General features: G+C 45.2%; 1 protein-coding gene across 1 annotated transcript in view; it reads right to left on the minus strand.

The window, feature by feature from the left end:
• The window catches only part of Tmem117 (transmembrane protein 117), a 385423-nt gene that overhangs the window by 366552 nt on the left and 5260 nt on the right, over nt 1-13611 (minus strand). Inside the window, exon 2 of the mRNA XM_026782689.1 lies at nt 11656-11958. Coding sequence (XP_026638490.1) covers nt 11656-11932 — 277 coding nt within the window. The 5' untranslated portion in view covers nt 11933-11958. The remainder of the gene's footprint in view (nt 1-11655; nt 11959-13611) is intronic.

Below are 13611 nucleotides of genomic sequence, written 5' to 3' on the forward strand. Positions count from 1 at the left end.
TGTGTCCCCAGTGCCCAGAGCTGCCCCCTACCAGACTATATCACTGCTGTGTCCCCTGTACCCAGAGCTGCCATGCCACGGGCACAGTCCTCTAAAAACATTCCTTTTATGAATGCAGAAACATTTTCTATCGAGCCCTCCTGCAAATCTAAGGCTAGCATATGTCTAGACCTGCTAAATTATTGAATTTAGAGATCTTCCCCACCCACTGTCGACAGCTTTCTGTTTGGGCTGTCAGCTACAGTCCAGACACTAAGTAGGTATTCTGGCCTCTTAGGCTTGGCTTGCTAAGCACTGTGTTTACAAAATGCACTGTCGGGGACAGGATTCAGCAATGTTACAGTCATGAAGCATGAGAACAACCTGGAAATAAACTGTAGGGTCATTTTGGGGGGCCTCTGCTCACAGTCTGGTCACTGTGGCAGTCACGGGAAGGAGCCTAGGAAGAGCCCTGGCACCATCTACAGCCTCCTCCTCATGCGGCCAGAACATCTGGTCATGCCGAGAAAGGCTTTTCTTTCTCTGTGTGGGAATCCGAGAGTCACAGCTTTGAAGGACAATTGTGACTGTCCCCATCTGCTGCCTCCAGTACCTCCCCTGCTCCCAGTCCCCAAACAAAGCAGCCCTGTGTGCACGGGCCAGGCACAAAGAAGGGACACTCCCAAGAAACATTTAACCCAAGCAGCATCCTAGACTTGGAAATGGAGACAGAAGAAGGGCAAGTTCAAGGCCAACCTGGGCTTCATAATATAAATAAAATTGAGTCTTAAAAAAAAATGAAGCCAAAAGCTTCATTTCCCAAAGGAAGGAGGAGAGCATCATCGGCCCTACCATAAAGAAGGCCAGGCTGTAGAGTTCCTAGGAAGGAAGGAATCCTAGACAGGAAGCATTGATTGTATCCCTCTCGTGGTGTCTCTCAAATACACTTCTGAATACATTACATTTCGAGTAACAAGCGAAAAATTATAGGCAAGCTTATTTGTTTATTAGTGATCTCCTTTCGCTTCCTGGGGGAAGAAAAAGATTTTGCAAATGAATTCCCCCAGGCTTACAGTCCCACTTCCCCTACTTCCGCTATCCCTGGGCTGGTTCTGCACTAGCCTGTGACCTCTGCTGCTTACCAAGTACTCCAGACTCATCCAGCCTGTGGCTTCTGTGCTTGGCCCACGCCCTTCATCCAATGTGTTCTCCCAGAAAGACACCCAGGTGGCTGCTTCGTCTTCTTCAGGTCTTATTCAAATGCCATCTTAGTAAAGAGAGAATTCTGCCATTCCCTGCTCCATGCCCCACTTCCTGCTTGCTAGGTTGCCACAGCATTTTCTGTCCTCTGACTTATAGAGGATGGCTAATCTATCTGTCTGTCTTTTCTCACTATGATACAGACTCAACACAAACAGAGCCTAGATTTCGTTCTTCAATATGAGAGCCCCCAAATGTAGAAGATGCCCTGTGTTGGCTGGATGATAGACATCAAGCCTATATTGAAGGTTCGTGACCTTGGCAAATCAGTTGAGACAAATGGATAGGCATGGCTCAGAGCAAGCAAATTCAGGCAAACAGGAAGCTTCAAAAAGAAGCTTGATGGAGCATTGATGCCCTTACAGCTCAGCATACGTGTCTGAAATAAACCCGCCTTTTCATGGTCTCTCCTGGTATTACAATAACCCAAAGTAAATGTTCATCTTTCTAGCAGATTTGGCGAACAAAGCAGGAGGATCAAGGGCGAAGTCAAGCTTCAGCGTTAGAAATAGATCATTGCAGCAGCTGTTCAATCTATGGCAGGGATGGGCTCGGCGAACATGTGACCTTCAGTGAAGCTGTTACTTTGTTTAAAGCCGGAGACAGGGCTGGGTAGTTGGTTGTCTTAGCTGGGTTTTCCTCGCTCACTGCCTCCATCCTCGCTGGCGCTGCTTCTGGAAGGAGCTCAGCCGCTGAGTCCAGGCGCTGGCCCGCCTGTAGCACCTTGCTGCCTCACGGCCATTCACCTTTCCTCCAAACCGCTGGGATTTTTGTCATCCTTGAGATTAAAGACTCTTAATTTTTTCCTTGATTTCAATTTTAGCTTTTCTCCAGAATAAGCCCATAGCATTCTCGATTTAGATTTTAAGACAAGAAGGGATACGTTCCGTGTTTCCCACTGTTTTCAGGTTACTTTAAGATCTTGAGCACGGTCTTCGAGACCCTCCATAACTGTGGTTTGTTTTCCTTTTTCCTATTTTATTTATTATTTTAAGGTACTTGTTTGGTTTCTAATGACAGAGAGAAAGAAAAGGTGTGGATTTGGGTGGGCATGGAGCTGGGGAGATTCTGGGAAAAGCTGGGGGAGGGGAACTGTAATCAGAATATATTGTATGAACTATTTTCAATTTAAAAAAAATAAAGAACTTCCATAATTTTCCTTGACGCTTCCATTACTTGCTTCCCATTTAACTGAAGCTGCTGATGCAGGAACGTCACACATTACCGCAGACTAGCTGGCCCCTTCCTCCTCCACAGCACATAGTCACCAGCCTGGCTTGGCCCCCTTTCCACTGTAAGAGACTTTCTGCTGGTGTTGTTCACACCCTGAGACTTTGCATCCTCCATTCCTGTCAGGGCCCAGTGGAGAAAGGTGTAACAAGGATGCTCTGGCCAAACTCATTCATCCCGAGAGTCCATAACTCCCAGCAAGTCATGCTGCATTACAAAACCTCCTTCGTCCATTCCTGATGAGAACAACGTCTCCAAGTTTCAAACTGGATGGCCCACTCCACTTCTCGGCAATTATCCCTCGCTGGCATCGCAGTGGCATTGCAGTGCTGCTGCCGTATGTCTGTGTCCGATGGGCATCCAATAGCAGTGCCGCCGCCGTGCGTCTGTGTCCGATGGGCATCCAATAGCAGTGCCGCCGCCGTGCGTCTGTGTCCGATGGGCATCCAATAGCAGTGCCGCCGCCGTGCGTCTGTGTCCGATGGGCATCCAATAGCAGTGCCGCCCCATGTGTCTGTGTCCGAGGCTCCTCCCAAATATACCCATGTCGTGGTTTTGTGTGCTGAGACTTCCTGTAAGTACGGCGTCTAACACGGTCACAAACAAGTCCTGAAACATTTGTCAGGAATAATGGTGACAGAATGATGCTATGAAACAGGGAGAAACTGGGACAGCCGTAAATGAAGAGGCTTAGGACATAACCTCCCCCGAACTGCTGAAGCAAGTTCAACCCTGCACTCTCAGGCCCATGTGTCCACTCTTAGCGGGCTTATCCTGGCCATGCCCTCAAGGACAACAAAGTGCAATACGTGTGCGCTAGGCAAGGGAAAAATACTGGCCCTGTCATCACATTCCTCTCAAGCTGAAGGAACGTCTGCCGAGAATGGACTCGCTGCAGGAAGCACCTTTGGAGTTTCTCTGAGCTCCACAGCAAAGATGGTCTCTGCCCTGAAACTGGGACCTTCCCGCCAGGTCAATCAAACAACTTCCTAAATAACCCAGAGGAAGGGCTGTCAGGTGCCAGAAAGCTCTGGACTCGGACAATGTGGAGCAGAGCCGTGGGGAGTGGCCTGGCACGACCCACTCCTAAGTCAGACAAGGCCAGCCGCTGCCAGTTCGCCATCTGGAGTCCCTGAAAGGCTTCTGTCTGGAAATCAGATTGGAGTTTAGGTTCTAACTTTGCTGCTGGCTATTGTGATGACCTTGGAGCCGGGGAAATGAACCTTGTGTGTTTCTGTGTATCCATCAACAATAATACTGGATCACGCTCATTAGCACCCACATCAAAACCACAGGAGGGCCTCTCCCGCCACCCACACCCATAACCTGATATTCACGGTCAGGAGCAGGCAGGTCCTGCTATTCTGAGGACCTCTATTCTGATCCTGGAAGCCCCTGCATCTTGTGATGGCTTTTCTTTGTCCCCTTCCATCCAGAACTTCTCGTACCAACGTAGCCCCTTGTGAGAGCTTTATCCCACATCCTCCTGCTCACCACCCACCTAGCAAATTTCCCTATGAAGGACCAAGACCGCCCATTGTTGTCTGGGCTCACACCCTTGTCAGTCCACAGCACCCCCTAAGTAGCACACTATTTTAACTCCATGAAAGTATCTTTCAGACTGAGTCTAATTACAGCAGTGAGAGAGGGGAAGGGGGGAAAAGAAAAGCAGGCCAGGAAAAGAAAAAAAAAGGCAGTATTTGCTCAAATAACACCCCTGCTTCAGTCAGGAATAATTACCCTATGTTGGAAAAACAAGCAATGTACAAATTCTAAATAGTCCAATAAGCAAGCTCTCTTCGCTGCCAGCTTCGCCACTTGATGTCACAGAGCTGCCAGTTTCTACCCTGGCCAGGTCCACCTCACTCAGAGGGAGCTGGTTTTCCTCTTACTGGGTATATGAGTCCAGCTGTCTGCTGCCATTCCATTTGACAGCTGTCTCCATAAGGATCGCAAGGCATTACCTCCCCCGAGGGAATGAGGAGTAGGAGGCAAAAAATCAACAGTCCCTTGACCATGAATGACTCATCTCGACCAACCTAGACAACCTTCCTGGTTAATAGTTGCTGAATTACAATGCTCTACCTGAGAATTAAGTCCTTGAAACACCTTTGTACTGAGTTTGTAATCTCTCCCCTACAGGAACTGGAGCACAGCAGATTCTGCCCTGAAGGCTGCAGCTGATTGCTTTTTAGTGCTAAAGGATGGGCCTCCAGAATGTAAGCTAATGAAGCCCCTCACAGGCAGGTGGGAGGGCACAGTTATGGGTTTTCCAGCCTTACCCACTCTTCCTGCCACAGGAGAGAAAGAGCACTACAGTCATGGGCAGTTCTGTAAAGGGCTCCACACCTCAAAGACCCTTTGTGCAACACTGAGCATCAAACTCAGGGCCACACACGTGCAGGGAAAGTGCTCTACCACAGACACCTGAGCCTACCCTCAACAGCTCACACACACACACACACACACACACACACACACACACACACACACACCAAATTCCCCCATAAAAAACATTCTGTTAATTTTTTTAACGGGCCAATTATTTTTCAGTTTGCTTCCCCTAGCCTGTTTCATACATCTACATATCTATAGGAGCTTTGCTTTGCTTCTCCCAGAAGGACGTGCCAAGCTTGGCAATCCAGTCTTTAGGCATCTCTGGCCCTGAAAGTACTTTCTCTCTGTAGATTGGAACTGAGTATTGACAATTCAAGCACTTTCAGAAATGAAGATATTAATGCTTTGGATAGATTTGTTGAGCATGAGACGGTGATATCTTTATAGAACTGTTGTCTCCAGTGTCAAGTACTTAATAATACTGAAAGGACAAAGTTGAAAGCTCTGAACAGTGTAAGTATCACTTGCAGATCTGTAGATGAGATAGAAATGGACATAAGAGTTCCTCATCATCTTGATCATACACTGAAAACCACCAACTGTTTATTTTTCTGCTGAGCAGTTATGAATATATTTTCCTACATGCATGCTAATTACTATGATACATCTAAGGGCCATTCATCATAAGCAATAATGAATTTATTATTCATGTATTATCAGTGAGCTGTTTGGATCTCAAATTAACACAAGGAATTCAACCCACACCCGTATCACTATATTGAAATAATGTTTTTTCCAAATTACTTGATTTTTCAAAGTTTAATAATTCCATATCACCATGACTACTTTGCCAACATTTTCTAGAATGCATGTCTTTTCTGTTTTAAAGTAAAACCAAAGACCTAGTTAAAAATACAAAATACAGTATTCAAAGCCGACTTACAACTATGCAGTAGAGACAAGCAGACAGTCAGCATCCTTAAATTCCTTAACTGACGAAACATTGTTGCGACTCTCTCTTGATTGTCTTGGATTACAATAACATAAGATAAAGACTGGAATTACTCTTGTAAAGCCACATGATATAGTGAAATTACTCCCCTCAAAAAACAAACACTTTCTGTTTACAAATAAAACAATGAAAAGCACAAAGAAAACAATAGAAGGCCGTTGATAGTTTGCATAACATAATCTAGGGCCATCTAGTTCCGGTTCTCTTTAGGGGTCTGGAAACCAGCCCTCTGTTGTCACAACCCTTTAAAAAAATAATTATGATGTTTTTAATAAAGCTTAGATATCTTGAGGGAAACGAAGAGGCTAAGAATGAAGATTCTCAACTGTAGCCAAACAGAGACCCACAGTCCAGGGTCCTCAACTCTGAAACACCAGGCCCATGTTTATACCAATATGTCAGCAAGAGCTTTTAGTGGCAAACTAACCCCAACTCCCACAAGGGCTGTTTTTAGCCCTTACTTCCCCTCGCCACATGCTATCTGCAGAAACAGACGTCCAGCTGCTATTCACACTCTCGAGTCTGAGAGTGCAGTATTTAGCTGGGTGACCTGCTGAACATAGGAGCGTGCACTGTATTTTAAGAAATGAATCTGCCCTCATGGTTTGGGAGGAAAGAAATGGCCCAGGTGAAGCCTAGTGATACATGATGCAGAACTCTTCAAGACACATGGACACTGCCTGTAGCTCCTCAGAAAGCAGAACTTTCTCTCTCCTCCTTCGGCCCCAAGACAATCAGACTGCTGGGGATCCCACCCAGTCTGCCCTAGCTACCTCCAGTCTCACCCTGACACTCACACCTCAGGTTCCATCAGCTCTGGAAGTTTCAAATTCTCCTCTTCATATCCTGCTTGATTTCCCATTGCTCCATTCCGAACTGCACAGTGGCCTGAACACTCTCAACCCCTAACATCCTGCTTGATTTCCCATTGCTCCATTCCCCACTGTACACTGGCCTGAACACTCTCACCCTGGTTAGTGGGACCTCTTTAACTCCCAGGCCTCCCCTTTATAGACCCCCTCACATTCTGTCTCTTCAACTCCCTCAGTAACTAGCCACTTTTTCATAGTTTCTTCATATTTTCTCAAAACTCAAAGAACATAAGTCTAAAGTCACAACACTAGCATTTAAAGACCAAAGAACTTAAGAGCCAATCAATCTTTGCACTGTCTCTCCGACTCTTTCTTAGAACAAGCCTTTCACAGCCTCATTCCAGACAAGCCTTTCTCCTCTTACCATTACCACGCCCAAACTTAAAAACCCGAATCATCCTTTTCTCTTTTGCTGACACCACCATTTACTCCGTGTCCTGACCTCTGTATTTCTTTGGTTCTTCTTTATTCAGATCCTTGATTCATTGGTCCATGAGGGTGGAGGGAGCAGAAGTGAGGAACAAGGTTCTGAAGGCTGTTGATGTGATGGAGATAGTCCTCCAGAATATAACCTCAGTCAATCAAATAAACTTTATTCCAGAGTATAGGAGATATATAGGATTGGGCAATCTAGGAGAAATTCTAATTTGCATTAAATGACATGTTCCTATCGTAAGATTCACATGTGGCAGCAGGGTCCCATAGCAAAGCCCTTAGCAAGTCTTAGTTACCCTATGCAGTGCGTACAGCAGCAGGGGGAAGGCTTCTAGCAGGAACCTGTGCCAAGGGTAATGCTAGAGATAAATCAGGCAGCAAGGCTTACACACAGCTTTAAGATAAGGTCAGTCCTCCAGGCCCAGAGAGAGCGGGTAGCGAGCAGGAAGTCTCGCTGGGGAAGGAATCCCTCATGTTGCTGAGCTTTGGAGAGAGCTGCCAGACCATAATAGACATCAAGGCCTACTAACACACTTCTTCCTAAGCCCACTCTTACTTTAGACTCAGCTGAGAGCCCACTAGGTTAGGCAAGCTTCCTTTCACCTTGCTAGCCCACTTTGACCTCCCCTCTTAAATTCCCACAGCACTTGGTGCAGACTATTCATTTGATACTTGATATGCATTCCCTTTTATTATCAGAGTATTTAATTTTTCATGTCTATGTACCTTGTCTCTTTAACCAGATTTTAAATTCCCTACCTCATATTTTATGGATGAACAAACGAATACCTTTCTATAGTTTCCAATGAAAAGGCAACATCAGCAAAATCAATATAGGAAAGATGAAGAAATCTTTATCCAGTCCTTTAAATTTATTGAATGCTGTGTGTCAAGCACATTAGATCTTCCTCCCTTTCCTTAACCCCAACCTCCTGATGCATAAACTAGTGCACATGTTGTTGGGAATCACTTCCATTTATATTTAGAATAAAAATTAATTATTTAATGAACTTAAGTTCATTATATAAATATCACAAGCAGAATTTCTCTATCCATGGGTAGAAAATCATGCCAGAACATATTATTTGAATGCATAGTATATATGCAAGACTCAGCCAAGAAAACAGAAAAGAGAAACACCAGAGAGTGCAAACCAATGATTCAACTGAGCTCCCTTCTGATATGTTTTTATACGACAACCAGCAAGAGTTAATCTTGAAACAGAAGAAATTCCTTTGAATGTACTCCTCAGTCACCTGCCCCTGCTAGTATGGTGAATCAGGCCTGCAATCCCAGCTCTTGGGGAGCTGAGAGTTCAAGGCCACCGTGGGCCACAAGCAAGACCCCAAAACACAAAAAGCATGCTGCGTCTACATAGCAGTAAAACTGCAGTTGTAATATTGTATCTCCGTAGCTGTAAAACTGCAAGAGCAACATTGCAGCTCACACATAGATGGGTAACCACTGAACATGTTACAGAGGTGCTCATTGCATCACTCCAGTTCCTCATTTGTATATAAATTAATAGTATCCTGTTGTTCTTTTGAAATTTCCTAAGTGGAGATAATAAAGCATCTGAGAGACTTATAATGAACTGGAGGGGACATGGAATTTTATTTAATATCTACCGCCTGGCATATTATTAGAGAATCACAAAAGGTGAGATTGCTGCCCTGATGGTGCGAAATTATTCTGATCATTTCATAAACCACCCTGGTATTTCTGTAGCACAAAGTTCTGTGCCTGTCATGTAGCTTTAGTCCCCTCAACACATCATCAACGTCACTGTCGTGGGCTTGTGGCCTCACATCATTAAAGGCTTAAATATAGCTTTTTAAAAATGAATTATGTCTAAAGGCTACCTATCTGGGAACCAAGACGGAAACATTTATCACTCGTCAAGCCAATAAGAACATTTGTGCTTGCATCAAATCTTGGATGGTTTCCCACAATGCTGCAGGCTACCAGTTGAGGGCATCCTGCCACACTGCTTTGCAGCAAGTCGTCTCCTGTGGAGAACAGACAACTGTAATAATGCTGGACGGCTTTAGAAGACAACCCGGACGCGCTGCTATCTCAACTGGGATATCACCTGGGACTCGGAGGGGGAAAGTAGTCTGAAGCATCAGAGGGGGCCCAAGTGACACAGGAGGGCTATGAAAAGGGACAGTGAAGGAGTCCTGTAGGAAGTCATACAGCCAATAGCCTTTAAGTTAACCGCCCACTAGGGCGAGGCTTCTTATACTATTTATGCCGATTAAAAGCATGCAACGGCTCTCTTATCTGACTGCGGGATTCGCTTTCTGTTCTCCGTTCCAGCAGAGGATTCTGATTTGTGAGTCTACCCCTAAATAAATAACCGTCTATTGTTCTCAGTTCTGAGCTAGTGTGGGATTTCTTTTAAGCGTCCTTCTTGAAAGGAGGCAGCGTGTTTGAGAGTAACACAGTGTGCACCATGGAAAGGCAAGAGTCAGGCTGTAGTAATCATCAAGAGCTCGGCCATCAACCCAGAGAACTTGGATTCCATCCTGTAGATGGTAGGGATCACTTAGCAATACGGTAAAGTCACTCCGTAGTCCACAATGACCCAGAGGAGAAAAGAATGGCTAGGAGGAAAGATGTAGACTTTGTGAGCCAAGGAGGAAGAGAGATGAAAAGAGACAAAGAACACAGGTCTTGAGTTCATCAGGAAGCTCAACCCGGAGTTCGTTCACCTCACTCATGAAACTGGCAGACTAGGGATTCCTTCTCTAAGACGCATCATTTCAGAGACTGTGAGCAAAGTGAAGAAAAAGTAACTGTCAAACTCAAGTACTAAAACTGACTTGAAAATCTTTCCCATTGTAAGCAGAAAAGCCGAGGTGCACTTTTGCGTTATTTTAAAATAGTTCACACTCAGTAAACCACTTGAAATCTGAGTGCCTTTTCCACAGCCCAACTACTTATATTAACAGGAGAATTGACATGCAAGGCACGAGTGAAATCTGGTTCTAGTATAAGAGACGGAATTTATAAGAGAAGAACTTGGCAAAATGTAGCCACTTCAAAGTCAAATCGCCTCCCCTCATTACTAAGCCATTATTTTAACTAGACGGTTCTCAGCCGTCCTTTCATAGATTCAGATGCTTTGCCTTAATAGTCTGGCCCATTTGCCATAACTACCGCATTTTTTAAAGTTCCCCAAATAGCTTACAAACACCTGTAACTATTACTTGTAAGGAAACCTACTGGCTTTTCTCTCCAGAACTCGCTACCCATTTCTGAAACGGAGACTTTCACTTTCACCACCCACTCTTAGCTGCTTCCACACATACACTAACCACACATAGCGCCATGCTTGTTCCATATTTGATGAGAAAGCCAACTAACACTATGCTCCGATGTATCCTCTGTGTCAATGACCTATCCCTCCTGACCAGCGTCTGTAACCCTAAAGACCACACCCTAGAGATCTCCACTAAAGAATGACTTCATTCAACCACACCTACACATCTTCTCCCTTTTATTACTTTCATTTCACTTGAACTCTGGAATGCTTGGTTTTCGCCTAAATCTCTGAGCTCTCTTAGGCTCCTCGCAGACTGTTAGCTGCCTTCCTGTCCAGCCAGATCCCCCTTACCAGTATTTATTTGCGGTATACAAGTCTGAGCAATCTCCACTAGATTTCCAAACCCATGTTCTGGGGACTATGCTGGACAATTCAGATTGGCACCATTCACACTTGTAAGTGGTTATCCCTGGAGACTGTCTGTGATAATCAGCAGCCTGTCCATCCACCCATCCGTAGGCCATTGACCTCCCTCTACCCAATGTTCCAAGCCTGGACCATGTGCCTTAAAATCCCTTATCATCCAAACGCCTTTATTTTTGTTCTTCATAGTAAAGCAAGGGTTGTCAATGGTGAGATGCTCTCCTCGTTACTTAACCACCTCAGAAACACCTACTTCAGCCTCGTCTTCCCTCGGGCCTGCATCTAAGGAATAGGGTCTCTGCTCCTGTCCTCTGTAAAACTATGATTTCGTCCCATATCCTAATCCCAAGACTAAAGAGACCTTCAGAAATGTAATCATATTTATTTGTTCTATCAAGGTGTTCCGTCTAAATCACCCCCAAATTCCCCACCTCTGTTGTTATCATTTCCAAGTACAATACTCTTTCATTGCTATCCTGCTGAGTACAATATGCGTTTATTAAAGTCTCTTAGTGATGAACAAGCCGCAGCTCTCACATCGGATTTCATCCCCGCAGCATACCAACTCATCAAGTACTGCACAATTATCTGTTTACCTCCCTCCTACAGAAGGAAAGTATTCACGTGAGCAGAGGCTTTGCCTATACATGCTCTAGCCTAGTGTGTGGTGTGTGATAAGTGAGTATCTGCTGGATAAATATCCCTACTCTTGACCGTCATCAATCAGATCAGCAGTGGGAACCATACCCCACTGGGTCAAAGTCAGTTTCTTCCCTAGAGCAGAGACCAGCAAGGCAAGAGCCAGCAGCATGGCGATACACGGCACTTACGGTACTTACCAAAGAGGCGCTGATGGAACAGAAACTTGCCAGCGATCAGTCCTATGAGAATGGCCAGTAGCCATAGAAGCACCTTCAAAATCCTCCAGCCAACTCCTCTAGGGTATTTATTTGTAACGAACGAAAAACAGTTTCCAACAACAATAACATTGGCTTCTGTCTGGCTGTGAGAAACTGGGTCCTCGGCGAATATCAAGAAGTTGAAGAAGATGACCAGGTAAGCCACGATCATGCGAGACCAAGGATGCTGGAAATAGTAGCGGAAGTCTTTACCCATCCTTCAAGCCTTCGATGCTGCTTGTCCTGCATGAGGAAAGATACAAAGTTAAAGCAGGAACACAAGCCATCTCTCTCTTCCTTGTTACCCGTTCAGACCTGTAACAGCTCTACAGGAAGATATGTGGGGGGAAAAAAACACCTGTTCCTGCCGAGGCGGCAGGACCTGGGCTGAAGAACATCAGCTCTGCCCTCACCCTCCCATCTATTCTTATCTCCTAGCATTGGAGGACTCGCAGACAGACAATCATTTAAAGAGGGGAGAGAAAGAGACAAAAGAGGGAAGAACCCTGCCTAAAACTGGTGGCACACACCTGTTGATCATAACACTTAGGAGGTAAAGGTGGAAGTTTTGGGCATTCAAGGCCAGCCCGAGCTACTTAGCAAGTTTGAGGCCGGCCTGGTCTCCATAAGACGTTTTTAAAAAGTGAGATAATGACTAAGATGACATAGAGGGGGCATAGAGCACAAAGTCTGCATGACGCTTTTAGACATGCTATCTTAGGATAATCTTACAACCCGAAGTAAGCTGAACACACACACACATTACAAACACTTTGCCCAAGTCCCTCTCCTCCCAGCCGTAATTAAGTAATTTGATGGATATGGGATATAGTTTAAAATCTTTTTCTAGACATTGTCAAATGGGAATATGGGCAGAAAATTTCCTAAAAAAAACCTTTACAGTCTGGTTAGATCATTTGAAGAAAAAAGAAGGTTTTAACATAGCTAAGTCTATACGAAGCATTTTCCTAGGGGTAGGCAGAGCCAGACCACTCCACTTGTGAGGAGAGGCACAAAGAGGGAGAATTCAGAGAAAGAAATGGCCAGGATCAAGTTGCAGTCATCATGATAAGCAGGGTGGTTCCCTGGGTGGAGACAGCTGGCTGCTCTTCCTAGGTAGCAGCAGTCAGTAGCAAAGTCACAAGGGTACCTCAAAATCACGTAATTCCCACAGCAACATCTGGGACTGGCAGAGACATAGCCGAGTCTGAGAGCCAAGTCAGACGAATGCTAGCATTAGCTGTAGGCTACACAAGACCAGGCAGACTTAGGCGAGGCCTGTGGAGGGAATTACAGTATAGGGGATTGTGAGCAGGGCTATGTCAGCCTATAGCTAAAGCTAGTGTTCATCTGACTTGACTCTCAGACTCGGCTATACCTGTTTCTCCAACAAAAATAACTGCTTATATACTGAAAAACAAAATTAATCAAGGATATACTTTGACTTCTACCAGTTCATTTTTCTCCTTTCACAATTTTAAAAATAATTCCAAGGAGATTAAAGTGGGGGGGGGGAGACCCGGAAAGTCCACACAGCTGTGTGTTAGATGTCTGCATGTGTCATTAGTATGTCAGTCTGGGGTCATAGCAACCCTCGAATGCTGTTACAGAAAATCTGTAATATATCCTACTATTCCCGTGGGGAAGGAAGGGCGGCTGTAAATGAGACTCCTTCACAGATCCTGAACACTTGGAGAAGGCAGGGGTGGGGCACTGATAACAGTTTCCATTTATTCCTGACAGAAAGTATAAGAATGACACACAAGCCTGAAGTGATTCAAAGTCAGTGAAAGAACTGAGAATGGCCGGGCGGTGGTGGCACACGCCTTTAATCCCAGCACTCGGGAGGCAGAGGCAGGCGGATCTCTGTGAGTTTGAGACCAGCCTGGTCTACAA

Source organism: Microtus ochrogaster, chromosome 15, assembly GCF_000317375.1.
Source record: "Microtus ochrogaster isolate Prairie Vole_2 chromosome 15, MicOch1.0, whole genome shotgun sequence".
Lineage (NCBI taxonomy): Eukaryota > Metazoa > Chordata > Mammalia > Rodentia > Cricetidae > Microtus > Microtus ochrogaster.